At 49.4% G+C, this 27,242-nt stretch overlaps 2 protein-coding genes across 2 annotated transcripts in view; both read right to left on the bottom strand.

Moving 5' to 3' along the window:
• Window positions 1–18,614, bottom strand: part of INPP5B (inositol polyphosphate-5-phosphatase B) — a 48,994-nt gene extending 30,380 nt beyond the window's left edge. The window contains 8 exon segments of the mRNA XM_036256264.1: window positions 11,355–11,405; window positions 11,408–11,728; window positions 14,700–14,810; window positions 16,360–16,389; window positions 16,531–16,628; window positions 17,349–17,443; window positions 17,805–17,887; window positions 18,553–18,614. Of these exon segments, the coding sequence (XP_036112157.1) occupies window positions 11,355–11,405; window positions 11,408–11,728; window positions 14,700–14,810; window positions 16,360–16,389; window positions 16,531–16,628; window positions 17,349–17,443; window positions 17,805–17,861 (763 nt within the window). The 5' untranslated portion in view covers window positions 17,862–17,887; window positions 18,553–18,614.
• A 956-nt stretch (window positions 18,615–19,570) lies between these two features.
• On the bottom strand, window positions 19,571–26,708 carry LOC118626797. The gene is given in 8 exon segments (XM_036256810.1): window positions 19,571–19,596; window positions 19,715–19,890; window positions 19,892–19,961; window positions 20,291–20,462; window positions 21,593–21,703; window positions 22,207–22,241; window positions 22,455–22,629; window positions 26,670–26,708. Coding segments are annotated over 8 exon segments (804 nt in total).
• Window positions 26,709–27,242: the final 534 nt, after the last annotated feature.

Raw genomic sequence — 27,242 nt, 5'->3', positions numbered from 1 at the left:
CCTTCTTCCTGTGTTCAGTCACCAAGTCCTATAAATCCTCTCTCCTAAATGTTTTTATACCTGATCCTCTTCCCTCCCCCCTGCCGCCATGCCTCAGGTTAGGCCCTGAGTATTTCTAGAAAGCACATGCAGTGTTTCCCTGCCTCCATTCTCACCCCTCTGATCCATTATGCCGAGACCTAGAAGAAAACAAATCCGAGCATGTCATTCCTGTGCAAAAATCCCTCAATAATTCCCATCACCTTTGGACTAAAACCCAAACCTCAGAGTATTACATGCAAGTAAAATCGAGAGTCCTTATGATTTTGATTACATGTAGTTTTAAATCCTAGCTCTAGAAATCATCTCTCTCTCTCTCTACCCCTCAGAGACCTCACCTGTCCCCCAGATAATCAGCAACCCCCGAGGCAGCAGAAGACAGTAACCTGACTAATGGACCTCTGGCAGGGTAAAGACAACATCTTGACCTAAATTATGTTTCAGTTCCTGAGTCCTAAGGTGGAATGACCCCCCGGCTACTTTTCCATGAAAGAGACACAGGAATGCCAGAGTTGTCCTCCAGATCTGAAAAAATGATTCATGGCCTTTACCTCACCTCCAACCGATCAGCTCCCAGCAGGACCCTGAACCCCTAACCCACTGGTGCCTTGTGATTTTGCTCTATATAATCTGCAACTCCATGCCATCAGGGAGTTCGGGCTTTTGAGCATTAACTTCCTGTTCTCCAGGGTGGCACCATTCATAATATAATAGCCAATACTTCTCCACTGCAGTTCTCGGTGTTCAGTGTTTGGCCCTGCTAGCACCAGGGGAAGAATTCTTTCTGTTCTGTAACACAGGGACTTTTGTAATCAGCCCCAGACTATCTTTCTAGCCCCATCTTCCACCATCGGCTCCCACTTTCCCTCATACACACCCCCAATCCACTCACACCAACATGATCTTTTTATTTTTACTCAATTTTTTTTTCTTTATTGATTTTAGAGAGAGAGGAATGGAGAAGGAGAGGCAGAAACATTGATGAGAGAGAACTTTGGCTGCCTCCTGCATGCCCCCCACTGGGGATCGGGCCCACAACTTGGGCATGTGCCCTGACCGGGAATCAAACCAGCAACCTCTTGGTGCATGGGTCAATGCGCAACCACTGAGCCACACCAGCCGGGCATGATCTATCTTTTTAGATGTTGCCTCCTCACCCCACCCCTGATCCTGGGTGTATCCTAACCACCCCTCAATCCTACCTACCTGTGATGAACTTCAAACTTATCTTTCAAGACTCAGCTCAGGAATGTCTCCTTCAGAAAGCTTCCTCTGGCCTTTCCCTTCCCTCTATCAAGACATTTATTGTAGTGAAATTATAACTGTTTTTAACTCTTTTTATTTACCTGACCTCTTTAGCTAACCAAGGACTGATGTTTTGTTTTGTTTTTTATTGTGGCCCCCCTTACTGCAATACGAAGAACAAACCAAGCAGTCGCTGCACACACCCAGGACAAACGGCCGCAAGGCAGAGGCTCAGTGCCATTTCTGAGTGCTTTCTTGATGATCACTTTTCACACCTACAACTAAAACCATTTCCCAGTAACAGCCGACCAACTAGGTCAACTGCAGCTCGATCTGGATGTATAAAAGTACAGAAGTGTTCCATTTTTCTTGCAAATTCTGAGCACTGCACTGCACATCTCAGAGAACCAAAGCCTTGGCTCCTTTTCGAGCCTAAGCAGCTATATATATAGCATGACACAGATCCCCTACCCCTTATCTGAAATCCTCAGGGCCAAGTGTATTTTGGAATTCAGAACTGGGGGAATTTTAGAAAGATAACACATTACCAAACCATATATTATACAACCGTCCCAGCAGAATCTGAGCCAACACCCTGTAATCAAAACTCTAATATTTCCACAGTGCGATTTATGAGTAGTAACACTTAGTGGGATAAATAAAGCCTATAAATAGTCTCATGTCAGTCAAGCAAGTCTTACTGCCAAATTGAGCTTGGGCCAAGCTTACAAAAACATTTTTTTTTCAATCTTCAGAACTGCTGATAAAGGATTGAGGCTGTTGAGTAAAGAGCGTGGCCTGACATCTACATGCACCAGAAATGACTGGAGTGTGTGTCTAGGCACATATATACCACGTTTACAAACATACACACAGATATATTTACAGAGACACACATGGGAAAGTCTGGAAGGGTATACATCGAACGTCAATAGTAGTCATTTCGCAGCAGGAGGATGTCTTTTCCTTTTGCTTATAGGTATTTTCTAAGTTAGCTAAAATAAGATATATATCCAGCACTATTTTCTATTTTCAGTTATGTGTGTATATGCTTTGGAGTCAGACTTAGGTTCCATTTCTCGCCCTGCCACTTACTAGCTGTATTACCCTGAAGAAGTTATCTAACTTCTCTAAGCTTCTGCTTACTCAACTGAACAAAGATAACAGTTATCTGCCTGGTCTGGTTGCTCTCTTCCTTTCCAAAGGTTAGCTCAAGGCTATCCCAAACTGCATGGCCAAACCAGACCTGTTCAAGTCCCGTATCTGCAAAACAAAGGTTGAAGGGAAGGCCTCAATGTCGATTCTTGTAGCCAGGCCTACCACTGACCTGGGGTCTAGGCTTTGACTAAACCATGACATCACATAAGGAAACAAAGTACATTCAAGCCAAAATCCAAAGATACTATGTCTTTTGAGAATTGTCCAAGAAACAGCAACATTATTTCTTCATTCAATTGCACCTCCCTCTAGACCAGTGCTCCCCAGCAGTGTTTTCTGTGATGATGAAAATGATCTATCACTGCTCTTGCTGCCCCAAACAGTAGCCACTAGCCACGCTTGAGCACTTAAGAAATGTGGTGAGATGGAATGAGAAACTGCATGTTATTTTATTTGCCTAAACTGAATTTAAATAGTCACATGTGGCTAGTGGTTACTATACTGATCAGTCCACATCTAGATCTTATGCTTTATCTCCTTCAAGAATCATCAACCATCACAGTCAATTCTAAACAAAGCTGTCCAGCTCCACCTGAGCTCAGACCCTCCACTGTCAACTGGAAACTTCTGCAAGACGGTCTTTGCACGTGTGGCTCCACGTGTGGCTCCCTGGGGAAAACTGTACTTTGACTTCTGGGCCCTCTCCCTGAGCTCTCCCTCCGGTCACTAGGCCCGTCATTCTCCCGGTCAGCCAGGTTTGCAATCCTGCCACTCGCTCACCCCTCCCCCTGGCCCCCAGCGCCAGTCATCACTCTCCCAGCTGCCTCTCTCCAGGCCATCCTCTCCTCAATTGCTACCTCCCATCTCCCAGTTAAGAGCTCGTCCCACTCCCCCCTACCAATTCAGCCTCTGAACCTGGCCAAATTAAACTCTGATTTCATCTCTTGCTGCCCTAACATTTTCAGCATTACCCCATTGCCTGCAGGTTAAGATCCAAACTGGCTGAACTGGCCCTAGTCTTCCTCACCTGTCTACCGCCCAAAGACAGCCCAATCTAAACAGACTGGTTCCAAGTCACTGAACTCTACTCACTTTAAAACTAGTGTCGTCGGATAAAATTCAGCATGTCTAATAAATGTGAATTTCAAATAAACAGTGAATAATTTCTCGTGACATACTTAGATCAAAAAAGCGGGTGTATCTCTGTAATTCAAATTTAACTGAGTATTCTGTCGTTTTATTGGATAAATATGGCAACTCCGTTTGGAATTAAAATTTTCACCAAAAATGTAGTTGAGATCTCTAACAAAGATCAGGTTAAATTGGTCTTCATTTGGTTCTGCTAAATGTCTAAGTACACTTGAATTAAGGATGAGATGATGTAGTCACACAGTGATTAGGGAAATAAGTTGAGCACCAACATTTTTTCCTCCTTTTTTCCTGGTAGGAATTCAATGGAAGATGAGACGTTTCCTAGCCTATTGCCTTTTAATTTTTCTGTCTGAAACAAGGCCATCTAATTCAGAAACATTTTCAAGTATATAAAAGACAATGCAGACCAACCTTGGAAATTAATTTCGAATATAGATGAGATGAATTCAATGTGGTAAAAGAACAATGATGTCACTTTCATCACTTTTTCGTATGTTTATTTTCAATAAAACTGTTTTTTAAAAAATAGACTAGTTCCCCATGCATGCCATCCTCACACGGGGTTCCTCCTACTTTGTGGCCACCTCTCCTTCAAAGCCCAGCCTCAATTCCTACACCCTCCTTCACAAAGCACTCTCCAACCACACTCGTCCTCGGTAGTCATTTCTCGAAATTCTGAAGGCCTTCTTGTCCATATAACTTGTTTGAACAAGTTATAACTTATTAAGAGAAATTAGAGTGTTTCAGAAAAAGCCTTGGGCTTTGGAATACAATAGAGCTGGCTACTAACTGGCTCCATTCACTACCTCATATGAAACCTCAAGCAAACTAGTTAATTTGTTTCCTCATTTGTAGAACGAGGATAACACCATTCAACTTACAGAGAAGCCAAAAGAATAAACAAATGAAATTTAAATGGGCCAAGAGCCTGCCTAGCATAATGCCTGGTACATAGCAGAGATTCAGGAACTGTTGGTTCTTTTCCCTCTTCTCTATTTTTTTTTTTTTTTTATCCTCACCCGAGGATATTTTTCCATTTTTTGTACAGATAGAGTGGGAGGGAGAGAGAGGAAGGGAGAGAGAGAGAGAAACATCGACGTGAAGGGACACATCGAGTGGCTGCCACCTGCACGACCAACCAGGGCCGGGGACAAACTGCAACCGAAGTACGTGCCCTTAGCGGGAACCGAACCCGGGTCTCTCCGGACCGCAGGCTGACGCTCTAACCGCTGAGCCAAACTGGCCAGGGCTCCCTCTTCTCTATTGCTTTGACAATAATGACAACCACTTACTGAGGACCCTCTAATAGCTAGCTCTGGTGCTGTTTCATGTGTTATTTCTGACTGTTGGCCTCATTTTCACAAATGAGGTTACTGAGGCCCAAGGCAGACAACAGACATGCCCAAGGACACAGAGCAAAACCAGTAAATGGCACAACTGACATTAAAACCCAGATCTGCTTGACCCCCCAGTGTCCCTCTTTGCAAACATGAACACATCTTCAGTGAAACTATAAACTCTTGGGGGTAAGTACTGTATGAATAGAAGGGTTGAGTCTGTTTGGATTACACAGTAGAAGTAGCACCATGGTCTTCACAGGCTGTGTGGGTGTGTGGCTCTCATTGCTGGGTGGAGATCTCACCCTACCCTTCCCGAGCTGCTACTAGACAGGTCTAGGAGGAGGCGTCCCTTCCTGTCTTCTCAGTCACTGGCCTTTGCATTCCATTCCCAGCACACTAGAAGAACCTGCAAAATACCTGTGAGCAAAATACCTGACAGTTCCCACTGGCAGGAGTAGGTGGGTTGGTTCGATGCTTATCAGTGACATCGTGCTGTGCACACACCACTAGGGAGTGGTCCTATGGACTGGATCAGTTCAATACACAGTGACACATACCAGCAGGAGACACACTGGTTCAATTCACAAGGAGATAAACAGATCCAAATCCAAGTACCCAGAACCCAAGTCAGGCTGAATTCATTTTGACGACGACAGTAATATCATCATGAATATTAACAGCAAATATTGAGGCTTACTACAGGGCAGGCATGGCTTGCATCATTTTATGTATATTTAATCTTTACAACCTCTCCATGAGGTACGTGCTACTATTATCTTCACTTTACAGACCAAGATATAAACACAGAGAGGTTAAATAACTTGTCAAGAAAACATAGCTAATAGACGACACTGTCAGGATTCAAACCCAAGGAATCTGGGTCAAGAGTCTGTGCTTTTTGTTTTTCTTAATCCTCACCTGAGGATATTTTTCCATTTATTTTCAGACAGACCCTAACTGGGACCGAGGACGAACCACAACCGAGGCACATGCCCTTACCCGGACTCGAACCTGGGACTCTTTAGTCTGCAGGCCAACAAAGAGTCTGTGCTCTTCACCAATAAACTAGATTAACTGTCAGAAAAGCATGGAGTTCAGAAAGCATTTCTGGCAGAGGAAATAATTTCAGCACAAAGACATGGCATTATGGTATGCTCAGAAATACATAATTACTCTTTTAAATAACAATGTTATTTTTAGTTATTAGTAATAAATTTGTCTTACATATATGAGGGCCAAACAGTAAGGCTTTGGAATGCTATGTAAAGTTTGGATTTTATCCTTTTGGCAAAGGGAGCTAAGTACATAGCACATAGTACATACAGTTAGGAACTCTTGAAAGAAGCCCATACACAGGGCACCCGGCATTAAAAGAATGAAAAGAGACTTGGCCAGTTTGGCTAAGTGGTTAGAGCATTGGCCCAGGGACCAGAGTTGCGGGTTCGATTCCGGTCAAGGGCGAGTACCAGTCCCCGGCCCTGGTCGGGATCATGCGGGAGGCAAACAGTCGATGTGTCTTTCTCACATCAATGTTTCTTTCTCTCTTTCTCTCTTTCTCCCCCCCTCGCCCCCACCCCCTCCTTCCCTCCCTCCCTCTCTCACTCTGAAAAAAAAGGGAAAAAAATATATCCTCGGGTGAGGATTAAAAACAAAAAAAAGAATCACTTTTTTCCCAAATCACACTGGCCACATCCCAAATAGTCTGTTACTTTCTTAAAATTCAAATAACCATGCTTTTAGGTATTTTTCTTCCTTTTCAGTCTTTTTAACATTTCCCATTCTTTCATCGCTTAAGGGTAATAAAAGTACCATAGATTTGGGCATTTAAAATGAGCAGAGACATCTCTAAAAACACATCCTGTGCCCTCCAAACCTTTGAGCCCTAGACTCAAACTCCAAGGTGTACCCTGTGCAAAGCCAACTTAGGTTAGCAAGGATAAATATGACCAGTTTAGCTTCCAAAGAGGCAGACAGTGCAATGACTTAATGGCAATAGGCTGTAGTGGTGACAGGCTACTGGAGAGATGACTTGACTTTTTCCTTCACACTCTCCCTTTACTGGGCTTTCTGTGAATTGCCTGTGGTCTGGCGATAAAGCTGAAAGAGAAGTGGACAGGAGCAAACCAGGAAGAGGGGAGAGAAATTCAGAGCATGCTCAAAGAAGAAGGGGGGCAGCAGCTGTGTAGGCTGGAAGCACTTCAGGCAATGAACTGTGAAGGTCTCTAAGGTTCCAACAATGGAGCAAAGGTTTTTTAAGCACCTACTGATGTACCAGGCCTTAGACTGGAAAGTGGGGAGGAAAGAGGATGCAAAATGTTAAGGGCAAGAAGTTCAAGCTTGTAAAAATGTAGCTGAATGAGCAGTGGACAGAGATGAAAAAGCACAGGGTTTATCCAGAAATAATAGGCAGTCAAGTGTGAAGTCAGAGGAAATGGAGGTGAGTTGGGGTAGATAAGACTAGAGAGGGGGGCTACGCCAGGCTGTCCAGGACCTGAACTCCAGGCTCAAGAATCTGAACTTCATTCTGTAGATAACAGGAAATGATGCAACATTCAAGTTCACATATAGAATAGTAAGGCATGATAAAAGTTACGTTCTAAAGAGATACCCAAGGGAGAAAGAGACTTACGGTAGGAAGACTCATCACTGTACTAATTCCAGTAAGAAGATGATACCAACATGACCTACAGGGATTAATTTTTTTTTAATTTTCAAAAGATTTTAAAATTACAGAAAAAGAATCAACATAATTTGGTTATTAGACATAAGAGGGGAGGGAAGAATCAGGGATGACCAAGGTTTTTAGTGGCTGCATTAACAGAAAAGAAACTAGAGGGAAGGAAGGAGTATAGAAGAAAATAAGTGTAGCAATTTGGAAGAAAATACCCCATGATAGGCCCTGCAGAGGGCAGACAGTTTCTAAGCTCTTGGAAGTGAGGAAGTTTCTAAGTTCTTGAGGGTGAGAATTTGCCGTTCCTAAATGTGTTTCCCAAAGTACAATAAAGAAAAGAAAAAGAAAAATACCTTTCAGATCCTCATCATTCATACTTGCTAGCTTCGGTTGACATCTGCATCACTGGCAAAGTCTACAAATTTGTTACAATATATTTCAAGCAGCAAAGAAAGCATAAGACTCATCAGCCTCTGTGTTCCAACACTGTTTTTCCTCTAATAAATATAGATGCCTCCCTCTTCCTGAACCTTCGTCCCTGAGGATTTTTCTGTGCAACGCTCCACTTCTAAATAAATGTTTGTGGGTCACTTCACTTGCTCTAGACTCCTACTGTAGAATTCCAAAACAAACTGTTTTCTGAAGGAAGTCTTCAGGGGTTTCTCTAGTTCCGGAGACAAACAAGCTTAAACAGGGCAAAGAGGGAAAATGGAGAAGGTAACAACAAAAGGAGGAAGAAAAGTGAACACAGTTCTCTTTTGTTTAAAGAAACAAAGTGATTCAAATTAATTTGCTTAGCATCCTGCACAGCTTGCCACAAAGGTGGAGATGAGGGCCGGTATTTCTACCTGCGGGATAAACAGCTAGGAAAATTCATTTTCTCCATGTTAAAAGGATGTTGGTCACACAGACTTTACTTACTGAGAGACATACAGACAAGAGAGACACACCCAGGAGCTATTTTCCAACATTCTCTCTCGCTTCTACTCTGATAATCTAGGTTACTCTTTATGTTACCCTGAGATATAAATAGCATCCATTTCCTTTCTCAAGCCGGGCAGACTTTAAGCTTTGTTTCCTGGGTCCAAGGGAAAAAAATACTCATAGCACATCTCATTCTAAATGTGTTACTATTAAGCTGCCTCACTTTGACTCAACCATGGAATAAGAAAACCACTTCAAAAGACCAAAATGTATTATTACTACTATGGTAAATTGGTCTGGATTGCCCCAGTGGGCCTTGAGTAGCTGTTTCCTCTCTAGGGCATAGCTCCGAATCCTCCAGAACACAGCTCCAGGTCTTTGCATGTGCCCAGGATGAACAGGCTGCCGCTCAACCAGAGGCATTACATTTCTCTTCAACCTCGCCACTTAGCTCAAAGGCACTGGTCTGAATTTGAAGACATGGACTCCGATCTAAAACTAACTGCATTTCATTTTTCTACAATAATCCTACCAAGCTTGCCCTGACACCCTAAATTCAGCAGAGACCAATCAAAGAAAGGAACAGATATACTGGAGAGAAGCATCAAAGTAAGATCTTTTCTTTCTTTACTAAGGCAAAGGTGAGGAGTAAAGACCAGATTCAGCCCGAGTGTGGCTCAGTGGTTGAACATTGACCCATGCACCAGGAAGGCGCTGGTTCGATTACCAGGGCACATGCCTAGGTTGTGGGCCAAATCCCCAGCGGGGGCATGCAGGAGGCAGCCAATCAATATTCTTTCTCATCGATGTTTCTATCTCTCTCTCTCCCCCTCCCTTCCTCTCTTTCTAAAATCAATAATGAAAAAAAAAAAAGACCAGATTCACCTTGTCCCCATAAAAATATAGTCCTTTAAGGTGCTCTTACTCTTGGCTCACCCTGCAAAGACCATCCCTCTTACTTCTGTCTATGGACTGTGGGATCTCTCTTTGTCAGACTGTCATCCCCTTGGGGGAGCTCTGTTTTTCCTGATGTGCATGACAAATAGCATTTTTAAGCAGCCTTGGTTTGGTTCCCCAGTCTATCAGGAAGTAGATATTTTGACCATATGCTTATAGGGAAAACCAAATCCACTACCTGTTTCTCTTGGGGCCATCCAGAGGAGGCCCAAAGGGTTCCTTCCTCCTGTTTTAAAAGATGTGACTCTCCTCTGAGGCCAGAGCAACTCTGATAACATAGCTGACCCAAACAGAACTGGGGGCTTGGTGCTATTTCTTCTCAAATTTAACATGAGCAATTTAGCAATTAATCAAGTAACCTCCCTTATGGTGGGTATTATGATAAGGACTAATCATTTCAAACCAAAAGTAAAACTAAAAGTAAAACTTTGACAAAAAGTCTTCACCAGTGTGTGGCTAGTTTGTTTTTTGAAAGGAAACGAAAGATGCTGAGATTCCTGCATCATTTATCACCTGGCGCTGATAACTGGCTTCAGAGCTGGGCTGACTTCTCACAGAAGACCTCTCTCTACTTAGGCAATGAAACATTCCAACAGCCTGGTTCTGGTGTGCTGGCGGAGAAGACAGAACCCACCTCTTCCCGTTACCATCGGGCCTGTCCTCCGCCAATTGTCTGGATTCTGGCAGCCTCTTTCCAGGAGCAAGAAGAGGATATGTTCTTAATCCTAAGCGGTCCCAGAACCATAGCACAGAATGTCATGGAAACTGAAGCAATAGCTGTCTCAAGATTGGCACTTCAAGTGATCTGAGATAAACCCATGAAAGATGCAAGCTATCAGCACCATCAGGTGCTTTGACCACGTCTTGTGGCGGCTGCTATGAAGGAAAAGCATAAGCACAGAGGAAGTCCTTTGCTCGCCCCATTTCCTCTCATTTTACAAACTTGCAACATGCTATTCCCCGACCTCTCACAGTTTCCAGCTCTGTAAGAGTCAGTGAAGTGCTGGCCCACACTTGACACAGCTATTTGAGACTCTTCATCTCTAGCAAAAGGCTGAGAAAAGGGGCATGAATGGGTACTCGTGGTCATGCCAAAGCTCGAACGTCACTGGAGCCACATGGGCACAGCCAGGAGAAAAACACACCAGGGTGCCCTTGCAGAAAACCTAGGAGCTGGACAGAAAATACAGATTTACAGGTCCTCCCAAAGCACCAGACTGACCCAAATTCTAGCCTTGGGCCTCTTACTGTCCAAAAGACAATCTGCTCAACAATTGGCCTTTTGTGCTGCACAACATTATCCACCAAAGGATTGGGCGGAAAAAACCTGGTCCCTTTCTCCTGTAACCTCATCCTGATCTTCATTCCCAGGGTGGTCAGGGCTCTCTTGGACTCCGGGTCTGTGCACAGCCCAATCCATCACAGGGGCCGAGGAACAACATGGGAGCCCGACAGCCCCAATAGCAACCATTCCTCACCCACAGAAAGGTTCTGTCGGGTGCCTGCACCCACACACAAGCCAAAACTGGCTGAAGGTTAGGCTGTGAGAAAGTGAGGCTCAGAGAGAGGCAGCGACTTCCCCAGGTCACACAGAGAGTCAGAAACGAAGCTTTACTATACAACCCCAGCCTCGGGGTTCCAGAACACCCCACTGCCCCCCGCCTGCCCGCCTCACGCCCGGCTAAGAATAACTAACATCCCGGCTCTGAACTTCATTCAGCCTCAGTGTCCCCGCCTCTGCAGGGCCAGAACCTTGGTCTTTGCCGCGTGCCTCCACCCGCCAAACCGCAATCCCTGTCCACATGAGGGCCGGGCCCGCCGCCGCTCCCGGCCCAGAGCCCCAGCCAGCTTCCCACTGCCCGCCGAACCTGCAGAGTCGCGCTCCCGAGAACCCGCAGCAGCGGACATTTCCCTGCTACTTCCCCAAGCTCTTCATCACACAGCGCGTACCGCCCCGCCGGTGCCTCCCCAGAGGGTCCGCGCCTGCACGGCACCTCCGCCAATAGGAGGCTGGTCGGCTCCATAACCACGCCTCTTAAACTTAATAGAGCCCGCCCCTGCAGCCCGGCCTCCTCCAATGCCCACAGCCCCTTGCGAGACGGATACCGGCCTCGGCAAATTCTGGCGTTCTCGGACCAGGTGCCCAGGGCCGAGTTCCAACCGCGCGGCGAAGGTTCCAGCCTGGTGCACCTGAATCGAGACAGCCACAGGAACTCCGGATCCGGGGTCGCACGGTCCAAGCCTGTGGCAGGAACGAGAAGGGAATACTGAACCACGGACTTGAAGAGCCGGCCTCACCGCTGCATGACTGAGCCAATCGCTCAGCTTCTCCGTAGACATCTTCAAGCCTGTTTCACTGTTTCCCTCACGCATAGGGAGGGTCCGAAATTCAAATGCAGTAATAAATGTGCAACCAAAAGTGCCCTTCCAAGGTACACTTGTGCCATTTCTTCAACCTCGTGGTAACCGTGTGTCTAGGCTTCATCGGTATCCTTAATTCTCACAACAAACTTGAGCAACAAACTCTCATGGCAACTGAGCTCAGAGTGGTGAAGTCTAAGTCACAGACTGAGGGGCAGAGTGGGGACTAGGGAGTACTAGGGAGTGGATAGGAAGCTTTAACTACCCTTAATCTCCACCAGCAACTTGCAAATGACTCCTCTTCTTCATTCTCACGGCCAGGTACCAAGCTCTGTTCATCCATTCAACACATTTATTAAGTGCCTACCGCGTGCCAGGCACTGTTCTAAGCACTGGGGCTAAAGTTGTGAACACTTTGTAAACACCCAAACTTATTGCCTCCATGGTGCCTTCATTCTCATCTGTTTGATCTCTCCAGTCCATCTTCTCTTCCCCATCACCATTGCCAGGCCCTAGTCCAAGTCTCATATTTTTAATGCCTGAGCATTGCAGCACATTCCCATTGATCTACCTGCTCTAGGCTCTCCCCTTCTGTACCAGCTGCCAGAGGAATTTGTCTAACATGCAAATTCTGCCTTGTCATTCCTAGGATTAAAACTCCTACAGCTCCCCACAAGCTATAGGTCAAAGTGTAAGTTCTTTGCTGGGTATTTAAGACCCTTCATGACCTGCCTCTACTGGCTTCTCCTAACTCAGCTCTTTCCACACCTCCCTTCTACCAAACAACCTGCTCTTCCCTCCAACTGCCCTTCTTTTCTTGTTTCCTGCCTGGAAAAAAACCCTCATTTATCCATCAAGTTTCAGCTTAAACACCACCTTCTACATAAAGCCTTCCCTGAGCCATTTATATGGTACAGGGTGGCATGAGCTTTGAAAGCATTAGAGCAAAAATCAAGAAGTTAGATTCTGGAGGAGACTATATAATCCTGGCTCTGTAGTTTACCAACTATGTATGTACTTAGTTAGGCAAGTCACTTATCCTCTCTGAGCCTGTTTCCTCATTTGTAAAATTGAGACATTGATAATACATACTTGTACTAAAGAAAATGAGATAATGTGTGAAAAGTGCTTAGAATAGTGTCTAACACACAAGACAACAATGAAGTTATGAGCCCTCTTGTATGGAAGCGCTCCTACTATGTGCTGAGCTCCTACTATGTGCTGAGCACTTTCACATGCATTGTCTCATTCATTCTCACAGTTCCATGAGGAAGATGTTCTTTATATATAGAAGTCTACAAAACCAAGGTTCAGAGAGGTAAGGTGGTTTGCCCAAAGTCACACAGCTAAGGACCAGCAAAGATAGATTTCAAATGCAAGAGACTATGTAACTTCAAAGCCCATGTTCTTCGCTGTTATTGCTTTCATTACCCCTCCTACAAATACTAGTAATAATTATAAAATTAGTTATCCTCATTAATTGAAGGTTTGGAGATAAACTCCCCCCTGTTTATAGAATAAACTTTAAACCCCTTAACCAGGCATTCAGGGTTTTATACCCCAGTTTGCATCCAAAGCCAGTTCCTTTCCTGAAACCTCCACCCCCATCCCAGATGTTCAGGCTCCATGGTAAGACCATAATAGAAGGGAAACTCTCCCCCCCATTCCTGCACAGCCTGAAAGGAAACAAGTGATAGTGTTGGGTGACCACCTAAACACCAGCACCTGGTGGCTCAACTTTACATGTCTGTGGCTGAGCCTCTGCTCTGTACAAACTCTCCTTTACAAATCTGCCTGGCACCCTGGCCGGTTTGGCTCAGCGGTTAGAGCATCAGCCTGTGGTCCTGAGAGACCCGGGTTCGGTTCCCACTAGGGGCATGTACCTTGGTTGCAGTTTGTCCCCGGCCCTGGTGGGTCGTGCGGGTGGCAGCCACTTGATGTGTCCCTTTCACATCGATGTTTCTCTCTCTCTCTCTCTTTTTCTCTCTCTCCCTCCCACTCTACCTGAACAAAAAATGTCCTCGGGTGCCCTGGCCGGTTTGGCTCAGCGGTTAGAGCGTCGGCCTGCAGTCCGGAGGGACCCGGGTTCGGTTCCCGCTAAGGGCATGTACTTCGGTTGCAGTTTGTCCCCGGCCCTGGTTGGTCGTGCGGGTGGCAGCCACTCGATGTGTCCCTTCACATCGATGTTTCTCTCTCTCTCTCTCCCTTCCTATCTCTCCCTCCCACTCTATCTGTACAAAAAATGGAAAAATATCCTCGGGTGAGGATAAAAATAAAAAAAAATAAAAAAATAAAAAAAATGTCCTCGGGTGAGGATAAAAACAAAAAAAAACAAAAAACAAAAAAACAAATCTGCCTGGCTAATTTCCTGTCTAAACAAAGTTTGCCCTAGGGTCTACTAACCTCTCACTGCTACCCCAAAGCTAAATCATTTTCTCAGCTGCAATGAGGGACAGAGCAGGGTTCAAGGGCAGAAGGGCCCATATGTCATACTTCCCTTGGTTCCGGCTGTGGCTGGCAGAGAGAGGGAAGATGGGCCTCTAGAAGCTGTTGACCCTGCCAACTTGTAAAGGATTCCACATCAGAATTGCAACCCACCCTGTGCAGCCCTGCCCAGAACCAGGCGGACAAAGGGGCCCTGCTGGAGTTAAAATTCAGGTCCAGAAACAGGAGATTTTACAAGCAAGCATCATGGTTGGCTGGTGGCCTCAGGGCACTGTGACCACATGACAGCAGCTTTGAGAAGGCACAGAAACTGGAGTATGAGTCCAGAATGTGGAAAATCAATGGGTAGTTGGTAGATTAGTAACCAGCCAACCAAAATCCCCATGGGAACCTGGGGTCTTACCTACCTGGACAGGCCCTGTAAACTTCCTGCAGGAACAACCTGGTGTGTGAACCAAAGGGCAGCTGGAATATGAGGCTGAGCTCCGCTGTGTCCAGCTGGACAGTCACATCTGAGCCTGCACAGAGGAGGCCGGAAATGAGTCCCTGACCTTCAGGAGCTAAGGATGGGTGCATCTTAAGGCTAGAGTCCCCAGAATGGAGAACCAGCAGTCCAAGCTCCCAAAGTCCTTTCAGCCCTTAAGTAATTCACAGAAGGCTTCTGCTAGAGCTGTAAGGGAACCCATCATGCCCTCAGCTCCAAATGAACATTATCCTCACTCTGCAGAGGGCATGGACCAAGACTCTAAAATGTCATTGAGCCTTGCCACAGAAGGACTACACGAAGTTGGAAGAGACAAATGTACCCCCCAGCAAGTGGAATGAGAAGCACATAGAGGCCCACAAGAGGGGCTGTCTCAGCCAGTCTACTCAATTGTGCCAGGCACGTGCTAGGCATTGGGAATACCATGGTGAAGAGAAAGGTCGTGGCCTATCTTCAGGGAAGCAGACTGTGGATGGTGTCTTGTTCTTAGCAAACCCCAGCCCCTGGCAGGCACACCGGGAGCACTCCAAAACATGTGCTGAACTAATGAGTAAGTAGGAGCATCTAGCAGAGTGATCAAGAGTGTGAGCTCTAGCCCTGCCAATGTGGCTCAGTGGTTGAGCATTGACCCATGCACCAAGAGGTTGCCAGTTGAATTCCCGGTCAGGACACATGCCCAGGTTGTGGGCCAAATCCCCAGTGGAGGGCATGCAGGAGGTGGCCAATCGATGTTTTCTCTTATCAATGTTTCTATCTCTCTCTCCCTCTCCCTTCCTCTCTCTCTAAAATGAATAAAGAAAAAAAAATTAAGCCCTGGCCGGTTTGGCTCAGCAGTTAGAGCGTCAACCTGTGGACCAGAGAGTCCCGGGTTCGGTTCCCGCTAAGGGCATGTACCAAAAGAAAAAGAAAAAAAAGAGTGTGGGCTCTAGAGTCTGGGTTCTGAGTTTGAATCTCGGTTCCACCACTAACTAAATTACTTAATTTCTCTGGGCCTCAGTTACCTGATGCATAAAATGGGAATGAAAACAGCGACAACCTCATAAAGTTGTGTGTAAAGCTCTTAGCATAATATCTGGCACAAGGTAATCACTGATTAAATATTCATTTCTATCATTACTACTATTACTATTGTCTGGCAAAGAAGATAGATATTAAATAAATCACTACAAGAATTAAGTCACTGTGAGTGACAAAGAACTGGCAAGGATGAGAGAAAGGAATGCATCTCAGTGAGATACATTTCAGGAGTTCAACAAAGGCTTCTTGGAAAAAGTCAAGTGTGAGTTGAATCCCTAAAGGATAAGTGGCTAAGTCAAAAGAGGTGCGAGGGCTTTCAGGAAGAAGGAACAGCAGGTGCAGGGACTCCGTGCTGGGAACCTGTCGTGCTTGAAGTGATAGAAGCAATCCAGAGGATTCCAAGCCCAGCAAGCAAGGAAGCAAGAGACAGGAACTGAGGCCCAGGGGTGAGCGTGGCCAAGCTGGCAGGGTCTTGCTTGTTGCAGGAAAGCTGTCAGAGGGTGCTCTTACTTCACAGACCCTGTACCCCCATCCCAAATGAGATGCAGATTGAAAGGACCACTAACCAAGAATGTAGAGTTCACCATCTGGGGACACTGTGGGGAGGAAAACAAAAAGGCCCTTAGCAATTGAACACCCCAACCCCAGGGTCCTCCCAGTGTCCCACCCCCAACAAGGGCAGAAATGACCTGGGAGCCCAGAGGAGAGGGACTCATACCGCCCAGTCCCTGTGGCACCTTCTTCCAGTGTAAAATCCCGCGAGACCGGCACTATCTGGTCCAAAGAGACATCATCCCCTGTAATGGCCATCCTCCGGTGTGTATACAGGAAGAGACTAAGGGCAGGAAGCAGAGGTGAGGACAGGACCTCATTTGGGGGAGCCCCTGCTTTGTTCATGAAACTCATGCTTGATCTCCATGGTGCATTCTAATCCTGCCTGTGACAGAAACAGTGCAACCTCAGCTACCCCCTTTCCCTCCCTGAACCTCCGTTTCTGCATCTGTAAAGTTAGGGTGGTAGATTAGAAAATGTCTAAGGTTCCTTTCTCCCAGCTCTGAGACCCTAAGGTCCACTTGTTGGCAGTGAGGCCTTTGACAAGTGTTAGTATTCTGTGTGTGTGTGTGTGGGGGGGGGATGTATGGGTGTTACTGAGCACTTTCTATATGCCTCAGAGTGTTTTAGAGGCTTAACATGTAATAACTCACTCCAATCTGGGCAAACAGGTACGGAGGAGTAAACACCTTGCTCAGTCCTGTGTGGCTTGGAAGTAACAAAGCCTGGATTTGAACCCAGGCAATCAGGCCATGAGACTCAAGATCTGGGCCAGTGTGTTAAACTGCCACTTCTCCAGCAGCTTCCTCATCAAATAGCGAGGATTATAGGAGCTAATACACACGAGGGCTTGGAATACAGTCTTCCACAAGGATTAACTATCATTATTACAATTCTGGAAGACTCTGACTCTGCCCCAGAGGGAATGGTTGAGTCCAACTGGAGGGTACTGTGAAGAATAACCCCATGACCCAGACAGGCAAGGACGGAAGCTCTCACTCACGCGTGTTCTTGGCCTCCGTGTTCCAGGCGGCAGCGCACAAGCCCCAGCAGGCGGCTCTGCCTGCTGTCCCCCTCACACAGCACACCTTGCACCGCCTGCTGCTCAGGGTCAAGGGAAACCAAACCCGAAAGGCAACAGGAGGCTAGGGCTCTCCCAACCCGCCCACCCCACCTTCCCTGTTTTTCCCTTGCCCACACAGATTCACTGTGTGACTTTGGGCAAGTTGCTTCACCTTTCCGAGCCTTCCCATCTGTGAAGTGGGGATAATAAACCCCAACTTCACAGGGGGTTGGAAGGAGAGACTAGTACTGAGTAAATACTTAGTAAATACAGTTTTCCTTCTTCCCTGATGGCTCAGAGGGAGGGAGGAGAGCAGATAGACACCTGGACACTTTCCATTCCACTTTCCAAGGCCAGGCAGGCCTGGGGCTGGGAGCTCAGCGCTGGGAAGGATATGATGATGCAATATTCCCCCTCGGCCAGGGTCTCCTGGATGGCCACGGACTGGTCCATGCTGCCCCCTACTGAGCAGACACACCCTGGGGGTATAGATGGGAGCCCCTTTTAGTTAGCCAGGAGGTGATGGACCTGCCTCAGAAGGCTGACAGGCAGGGGGGAGGGGCGGTGAGAAGGCAGAGGGGGCTGACCGTCCTCTCCCTAGGATGGGCCTGTAAATTTCTAAGGGGAGGGGTTATCTCTTTGCCCCTGGTGAGATGTACACTTTCTTGTATTGCCCTTTGTCTGGGAGGGTGTCTAGTTGTTCTTGAGAGGGGTCAACTCTACTTGTGGAAAGTGGGGTGCCTGGTCCCATCAATGGGATGGGGACACGATCCCACTGCTCCTGGGATGGGCTTTGCCTCCGTTTCAGGGAGCAGTGTTAGTCCTGCAGGCTCCTCTTGGGAAGGTGTCAGTGATGTGTCTGCATGGGGTTTGGGGAAGCATCCTGTTCCTCTCTGGAAGGGACGGTCTCATCCTGGACAAGGACCCCAGTCTTGTTCCTCTTTCCTTGGAGACTGGAAAAGTGTCCCATTGCTCTTTGCCCCCACCCTCCTCCCAGCCCAGTAGGCCCCGTTGCATCAGCCGCGGGCCAGAAGAGTATCCGGTTCTGGCAGCCAGGACGGGTCCGGCCCTCAGCTTGCCCACAACCTTCTGCCCAGCTCTGCCCTGGGTTCCCTGCTCCTAGCCTGCTGTCATTGCCACCTACCTCCTGAGCTGTCACCGCTGGGTGTTGGGGACTCCGCGGACCCCGGCCCGCCAGTGACTACATTTCCCAGCAGCCCTAGCGCAGACAATGGTCACTCCGCCTGCAAGTCCCAGCATGCCTGCATCAGTCGTGGGGGTCTCCCCACCCCTGTTAACTCCTTAGGTCCTGGAGTACGCGGAGTTCCCTATTCCGGAATGTTTTCCTAATAAATGCCCTCACCTCCACCCCTGATCCTCTGAGTTATGGGGCCAGATTTCCCTGCCCGGGGCCCCGGAAAGAAGATAGTCACATTTTAAGAGAAAAAAAGAATTTCTCCTCAATTCCATTCTCCATGCCTCTCATCCAGGCGGGCCAACTCTGACCTCTACTGGAGCTCTTCTTCCCCGAGTAACTACCCTATCCTGGCTTAAAGGGGAACAGCACTGTGAAGAACCATTAGCCCCAGTCTCCAGCTGCAGAAACTGAGGCTCAGAGTTTTGCCAAAGCCCTGCAGCTAGCCAGTGGCAAAACTGAACCTCAGCTGACAGTCTGACTCCGACGTCTGTGCCATAGTTCCTCCCTCAGCCTCACGCGTGTGCCAATGATGCGTGTGCCGTGGCGAGCACCCATCCTGCCCGATTCACGGAGCTGCTTAAGGATGAGGGCTGTGCCCCGGCCAGTTTGGCTCAGCGGTTAGAGCGTCGGCCTGCGGTCCAGAGAGACCTGGGTTTGGTTCCCGTTAAGGGCACGTACCTCGGGTACAGAGAAGGTCATGTGAAGGACGAGGGAAAAGGGGATTGATTTGTACCCTTAGAGATAAAGGGGTGGATATCCCTGCAGGAGGGCAGGGAAACTCCAATTCCAGCCCCACTCTTAATGCCAAAGGCTGAGAGGAGGGTCTGGGAAAAGTAGACGGGGCTGGGCACTTTTTACACACTGTCCCTGCAGGACTTCGGAGTCCTCCCACTTGATGGGGGTCAAGCAGGAAAAAACAATTCTGTTTCTCCAGATAAACCTCAGCCTCTCTCTGGGATTGGGGCTAAGTGGAGGGCACCACGGTCAGGCCTAGGTGGTGGGAGGCAGGAGCGAGGAGCCTTGAGCCCAGAGCTGTGGACATGAGAAATTCCTTTCACTGAAGATACAGCTACAGGAACCAGAGTTGGGGGTGGGCCTGGGGCCTTGCCAGGCCTGCAGGATTCTCCTGGCTGCTGCTCCCTGATTTGGCCCAGCCAGGGGAGCAGGAATGGGAGCAGGGCAGAGTGGAGGAGCAGCAGGCGGCCCCAGCCAGGGACCAGTGCAGGGGACTCCTGGTTGAAGTGGAGGTTCCCATCCAGCTGGAGGCAGCTGCCTGCTGGGCTTGGCACATTTCTGGGAGCAGGACTGAGCCATGGCCCCATAACACCTGTGGATCCCTCGCAGTGTGGCCCGAACTGGACCATTTCAGCAACAAGAAGACACAGGACGATTCATCCCCCCCAGTTGCCCCACTCGCCCACTCACAGAAGCAGAAAGAAAGAGAGCCATGTCTGAGCTGAACCTCTCTGGGCTCCTAGCTCCCTCCCCATGAGGTCAGCCAACCAGTCCCAGAGAATTTGCAGGGTGATTAGAAACAAGGGGGCATGTCATGGAGACTTGGAAAATTCCAGCTGCTGCCCTGGATCAGGCATAATTCGAGGCTGAGAGGTCAAGCATGCCAGACCCCAGGCGGCCTGGCTCCCAACAGGTCCATCTCCAGCTCCAGCCAGATGCAGCTGCTAACCTACTCGGTCCAGGCAGAAGGAGAAAGTTCTGCATTCATGAGGCACCCCAATCCTTGGAGCCCTCCAGAGGCCCACCTCACAGAAGTCCAAGACCTCAGGGCATATGGCCACAGCTTTCTGCCCTTTGAAATATTCACTGCCTTGGCAGGAGAAGGTGGCATAGATTTTCTCCTGGAAGAGAAAGTGGAAGGGCCCTGGCCGGTTTGGCTCAGCGGTTAGAACATCAGCCCACGGACCAGAGAGTCTCCAGTTCGGTTCCCACTAAGGGCACGTACCTCAGTTGCAGTTTGTTCCCGCTCCAGTTGGTGTCCTGTGGGTGGCAACCACTGGATGTGTCTCTCTCATGTGGATGTTTCTCTCTGTCTTACCCCCCGCCCCCCCTCCCGCTCTATCTGAAGATAAATGCAAAAATGTCCTCCGGTGAGGATTAAAAAAAAAAAAAGAAAGTGGAAGGGAGGTGGGGGGGCGGGGCTCTCCAGACTGAACAGGGAGTGAAAGACAGAGGAAGGCTGGAGCCCCATCATGCCTGTCCCACTGGCCCCAGCCGCCACATGCTGTCCATCCCTGCCTCCACCTCCCAGAGCTGGCAGGTATGAATGAGACACTCACATTCATGCCTGTCCCACTGGCCCCAGCCGCCACATGCTGTCCATCCCTGCCTCCACCTCCCAGAGCTGGCAGGTATGAATGAGACACTCACATTTCTCCCGGGGCTGGTGGAATGGGAACCAACTTGTCCTCTGGGCTGGTCAAGGTGACCTAGACCTGGGAGCAAAGCACGGCTGCCCAGGGAAGTGCTGTGACCCCTCTGCTGGGGACAATTCTGCAAAGTCCCAGGCCCCATCCCCAGGGAGGGCATCTTGTGTGTGGACAGTCACAACCTGAAACTCTCCCCTTTGCTGCCACCCTAGACAAGCACAGGAGACTGTTCTGGCTGCCTTTGAGCTTGCGGGGAGGGGTGCACTGGCTAAACTGGGCTGGGAAAGGTTGGGGGATTGGGAAGGGGAATCTGGAAGGGGGTGGGGCACTGAAGGTAGAAAGCTCAGACTTGGGAAGTTGAAGAAAGTAGACCGCAAAGCTAAGGATCAGCCTGACAAGGTTTAGAAAGTGGGGTATTATTGATAGAGGTTGGGGAGTTGGTGAAAACCGAGCTCACATTTGAGGAACTGTCAAAGGGTGAGGTTCAGAACTGGTGGGTAAGGCTAGCTGAGGAGAGGTAGGGTGGGGCTAAGAGCTTATGGGGCCAATGGGAGCGGGAGTCAGAATAGGGGCTCCCTAATGGAGGGCGGTAGAGAAGGGGCTCGGAGCTGCAGGCTGGTGGGACTGAGCCCCAGGCAGAGTGGGCCACCCCTGCAGCGCTGCAGAGAGCAGCATACTGGGCTGTGGGCCAAGTGGTTGGCCTGCAGGCAAGGCTGAGACCAAGTTCACCTCCCCACTCACAGCTGTGGTGCACCAGGCCACGCAGTGGGAAGTGTTGAGTTGAATCAGCTGGATAAAGCAAGTGCCAGAGTCCAGGATGAGGATGGGGGGCACAGCCAGTTCTGGGCTGTCTCTCAGGCTCTCTGGGCGTCTAACACTGACTCCTCTCCTTCCCACTTCAGTCTCTCTCCCAGCACCTTCCTGTGTGTACCTGAACGTCACCCCGCTTCCAACAACCCCAGGCCCAACCGCCGCAGCAGCCCCAGCTTCCCGCCAGGCCCCACGGCAGCCCGCTCTGCACCTCTGCACCTCACAGCGGCGCTCCTGGGCGCTCACTGCCATTTGGCTGGAGAACTTTGCCTCCATGTAGCACATCTCTGGGAAGCAGGGCAGCTGCGGCAGATCTGTGGGAGGGTTTGAACCTGTGGTCTCATTCCCTTGGGTGAAGCATTCTGGAGGCTCACCTAGACAGAAGCAGGGTCAGATGACTTCTGACCAGGCTCTGGGCTATCAGTAAGACCAGCAGGAGGACTGGCAAGAGGAGAAGGAGGAGGAGACCACTGCAGGGAATAACCAGCTCAAGGGTCACGGGTCACAGAAAGGTCATGCAGTAGTTAAGTGGAAGAGGTCATGAGGTCAGGGCAAAGAAGGGGCAGTCCCAGGGTCCAGCAATACAGTAGTCATGGGTTAGGGTTGGTCACAGAGTCCAGGAAAGGCTGGGGTCCCTGGGCCAAGGGCAGCTACCTCTGACGAGAGCAGCCCTGTGGCTACTGTTGGCCAGAGACATTTTCTGCTGAGGTGCTGCAGGAGCCGGAGAGAGTGAGGGGCCAGTCCTGGGCAGCCCCGTGAGAGCTGCAGACGGAGAGTCCCGATACTGCACTATGCAGATGAGTAAACTGAGGCTGGGGAGCAGGTCAACCTGTAAGGGAAAAGGGGCTCCAGGGCTGAGCTTTTGTTTCCCGAAAGTCATACTGTAACAGAGCCTGCAGCCTAATAATAGCCCCTCTGAGAGGGAATATTGTTGTTGGCATGGCAACAGTATCATCCCAAGGAGACAGAGCTGGAGCAGGTACAGTGACAGGAAATAAACATCTGGTGCCATTGCCACTGATCTGGTCTCAGTGGGCTCCAGCAGTGCCTGGGCTGGGATGACAGGCCGCCTCAGAACCCAGGGCAGGGAAGCTCTGGGTCACAGAGAGGGTCGGAAGTCAGGGCTCACGTTGACCAGCTTTTTTTCCCCCCTTTATTGATTTTATTTTATTTTTTTTATTATTGTACGCTCTTTATTTTATTTTATTTTTTTACTTTTTAAAAAAATTAATTTAATTATTTTTGTTACAGATGTTTCTCCTTTTCCCCCCCACTGATTCCCCCCTCACCCTCTCTCCCCACCCTGTCCCCACCTTCATTGTCCATGTCCATTGTTCATACATACATGCATATCAGTTCTGTGGTTTATCTCTCCCCCACCCCCTCTTCAGGGGATTATCAGTCTGTACCCCACTTCTACGTCTCTGTCTTTATTGATTTTAGAGAGAGAGGAAGGGAGAGTGAAAGAGAGATAGAAACATCAATGAGAGAGAGCATCGATTGGCTGTCTCCTGCACGCCTCCCACTGGGGATCGGGCCCACAACCTGGGCATGTGCCCTGACCGGGAATTGAACTGGCAACATCTTGGTGCATGGGTCCACGCTCAACCACTGAGCCACACCGGCCGGGCTTGACCAGCTTCTTAAGGGTTTAGACCCTGTTCCTAAATCAAAGCTAAGCCAAGGCCAGGAGGTAGCGCTCAGAAACCTGGATCTCCAGATCCTGGCTCGGCCTTCCCCGGTGCCGAGGGATCAGACCTGTAAGGGTTTTCCATTTGGAGCAGAAAACTGCTGGAGATGAGAGGGTGGAGCATTACTCCCATATTCCCACCTAACCCTGGGAGACAGCACAACACAGCCCCCAACGTTCCCGGGCTAACAGGTGATAGCTGAAGCTAGGACCACTTGGGCTGGGCCCCTCCGGCACTGGTCTTTAATGCAGGAATGGGGCAGTGCTCAGGATTCGGGTGCTGAGGTGAGGTAGGATAGGGCCCCTTGGCAATAAGGGCCACTTCCTTCTTTACCCTCAGCCCTTCTTACCACCGGTAGCCTCAGCCCTTCCACTGTTCCCCACTTCCAATAATGCACGCAAGAAGCAGTTCTTACCCAGTCAGCACCTGTTCGGTGGGACTTCCATCCCCAAAGGTGAATAGGTTTGGGAAGGTCCCAAAGGTTCTACCCAGGTCCTTGCGTCCTTGTGAAAGGAAGAGCCCAGGCCTCCCGCACAAGCCCCTCTTCCTCCTCCCTGGTGTGGGTAGATGAGGCTGCAAGGACTGTCCAGGAGTGTGAGAGGGCCTGACACTCAGCAGAGTCAGAGAGCAGGCACAGCCTGGACGATTACTTCCTGGTCGGTATTAGTTCTGGCTCCTTGCCCATCTATTTTATCCTCACCCGAGGACATTTTTTTTTTTTTCCATTTTTTGCACAGATAGAGTGGGAGGGAGAGAGAGGAAGAGAGAGAGAGAGAGAAACATCGACGTGAAAGGGACACATCGAGTGGCTGCCACCCGCACGACCAACCAGGGCCGGGGACAAACTGCAACCGAGGCACATGCCCTTAGTGGGAACCGAACCTGGGTCTCTCCGGACCGCAGGCCGACGCTCTAACCGCTGAGCCAAACCGGCCAGGGCTTGCCCATCTACTTTAGTTTGTGCCCGTCCATGGCTCCAGAGAATATTCCCAGTATTCCCTGTGCCCCAGCCACTCCCAGCTGTAGACCCACCTGCATACCTGTGGGTGTGGAGGGCCAGCGTGTGTGCAGGAGTCCCAAGTGCAGCCCCAGGGAGCTGGTGGCTGCCCCGCCCCCCTCCAATCATTTGCCAGCTCTGGGAATTCCCTCTGATGTTGCCACTGGGGACACACAGGGGCCACAGACTAAAGAAGGAAGCAGAGCCAATGTCCAGACTGTAGCAGGAGGGAGGCAATAAAGCCAGTTGGCTGCTTGGGCAGATCAAAGTACCCCCCACCCCCCCGCAATCCCAACATCCCTCTGGGATGTAGCTTATTTGTGTGGATCACAAACCTGGCAGGTGGAGAGGGCCCTCAAAAGAGATGGGGGGGGGCAGTGTCCGCCCGGAGCCCACCTGGAATGGGAGAACTGGTGGAGAGTGGAAAGAGCAGTGTGTGGGGAGAGATTACAGGCCCATTCCCAGCACGAGAACTTTGAGGCGAGGCTGCTGGCAGGATTCAAGGGATGAGGGGAGAAGCAGCTATCATCACAAGGGTAAAAAAATAAAAACATGCAGAGGGAGAAGAAAATATCAGAACTTTGTCCCTCATTTCCCCAACACATTGGTTCCCTTTGTAGAACCTTCCAACACAAGCTGACCCCATTCGGGGAACAGGAGAGCAGAGGAAGGATGGCCAGTTGAGGTTGGACAGATTTATTCACTTTCCTCTCAGAGGTGGTGAGTGAGGAGACTCCTGCTCCGGGGAGGTTCATCCCAGGATCAGTCTTTGGCTTCAGCAGCACCAGCCTGGGAGTCAGTCCCAGGAACAACTTCCCAGATGCTTCCTGCCTGGGATGGGAGGGGCGGGTCCCGCAGCTTCTCTGATGGGGCAGCTTTCCGCTCTGAGGGGAGTCACCTGTTCTCAGCAGGAAGCCCCTGGAAGAGGCTCAGACTCCAAGTCTATGGGAGACGTTCTTAGAAGACTCAGGAACCAAGGATGGACTTCTGGAGATTCATGAACCCCTAAAATTGTGTGCAGAAATGTCTGTGTATGTGTATTTTCCTAGGGAGAAAGTCCACCGTTATCTTTGTCTTTTCAAACGAATCTCTGATCCTGAAAAGATGAATAACTATTGATCTAAACCAAGAAAAAGCAATCCTCCACTCCTTCCCAGCCGGGCTCAGCTGGAATCCTGACCTTCCTAGCAGAGGCCCGGAAGTGGACTCTCAGGAGTCACCTCTGGGAGAAACCACTTCTGATGCTGTCTGCCTGCCCCCCTAACAGCTCTGTGCCCCTCCAAGCTGGACGGAGTTGGCCACAAGGTTGTTAATGAGCCTCCTTCCCTCTGGTTTTGCTCCCACCACCTCTACCTAATTCTTAAGGTTTGCAAACCTAGGCGTGTCTGGCACATGGAAGGCACTCAAAAATTATTTGGGTGAGTGTAACAAATAAGGAAAAGTCTTTGCTATGACAGGGAAGTCCAGGTTTCCTTCAAGACCCCTCTGGTGCACAGTTCACAGATGACTGCAGTTACCTGGGCAAGGTTGATGGCAGAACTCCTCAGAACCCGGTCCCATCTCCCCTGCACACTGTGAAGAAAATCAGGTTCTCGGGATAGAGTTAACCCTGGAGGCCTGGGTACCCATTCCTAAAGAGGCATGGGACAGCTGCCTCCCTGGGGAGCCCCGATGCTGCTACAGGAAGGCTGGGGGATGTCTCCTCCCACTTCTCATTTCCAAGGCTTAACTCTTCTCCCAAACGGCAATATCTCCTTGCACTTTGGGCTAGTTTTTGGTAATCAACATTTCTAGTTGGCTCAATAAGGTTTAATTATCCCTCTGCTTCAGCTCGGGTCCTGAAAAGGTTATTCTACTAGGATTTTAAGTACCTGGAGAATTAGAGCACAAATTATGTGAGGGGTTGCACCAGGAAGGAAAATACCAACCACAGTGAAGTGCCACAGGGACAGGGTGGTAAACGCCACTGCCAGGGAGACCACAGGGCAACAGGTAAGTGTGAGGGCGAGGGCCAGCTCCCAGTCAGGATTATTACAAACATTACACACTCAGAGGCTGAGTGCGGAGGGGAAAAGGGACCTCTGGGGAAACTGCTCTGGAGCAGGCCCTGGCCTTCAGACGGTTGTGCCAGTGGGCAGACCAGTACCTCCTCAGCTCCCCCAGTTGCTTCCACTGGGATACCAGATTCAGCTCCTGGGGCAGAGACTCAACTCCACCCATATCTTGACTATCTGGTCTTACAGAACAGAATACTAGCCACTTCTCAGCCAAGTAGGGATCTTGCAGAAGAAACCAACAGGATCACAAGTCTCATTCTGAACTAGCAAGCAGGTAAAGTAACCAGCGCTCCAGTTCCATCGTGCCAGGCTGCTGAGGCTTGGGGAAGGGGCAGGACGACAGCCCATTCCAAACAGTCCACCTGTCCTGGCTGGTTTGGTTTAGCGGTAAGAGCATCAGCTCAAGGTCTGAAGGGTCAGAAGTTCGATTCCAAGTCAAGGGCATGTACCTGGGTTGCAGGTTCGATTCCCAGCTCCCATTGCGCAGGGGGCAACCAATCGATGTCTCTCTCTCTCTCTCTCTCCCCTCTCCCCCCGTCCCCTTCCACTCTATCTAAAAAAAAAAAAAAAATCAATGGAAAAATATCCTCAGCCTCACTGGTGTGGCTCAGTTGACTGAGCATCGTCCCATGGACTGAGAGGTCCCGGTTTGACTCCCAGTCAGGGCACATGCCTGGGTAGTGGGCTTGATGCTCAG

The sequence above is a fragment of the Molossus molossus genome, unplaced genomic scaffold (assembly GCF_014108415.1).
Source record: "Molossus molossus isolate mMolMol1 unplaced genomic scaffold, mMolMol1.p scaffold_m16_p_12, whole genome shotgun sequence".
NCBI lineage: Eukaryota > Metazoa > Chordata > Mammalia > Chiroptera > Molossidae > Molossus > Molossus molossus.
The sequence above is the reverse complement of the archived record's forward strand: the minus strand, read 5'-3'. Positions and strand labels throughout refer to the sequence as shown.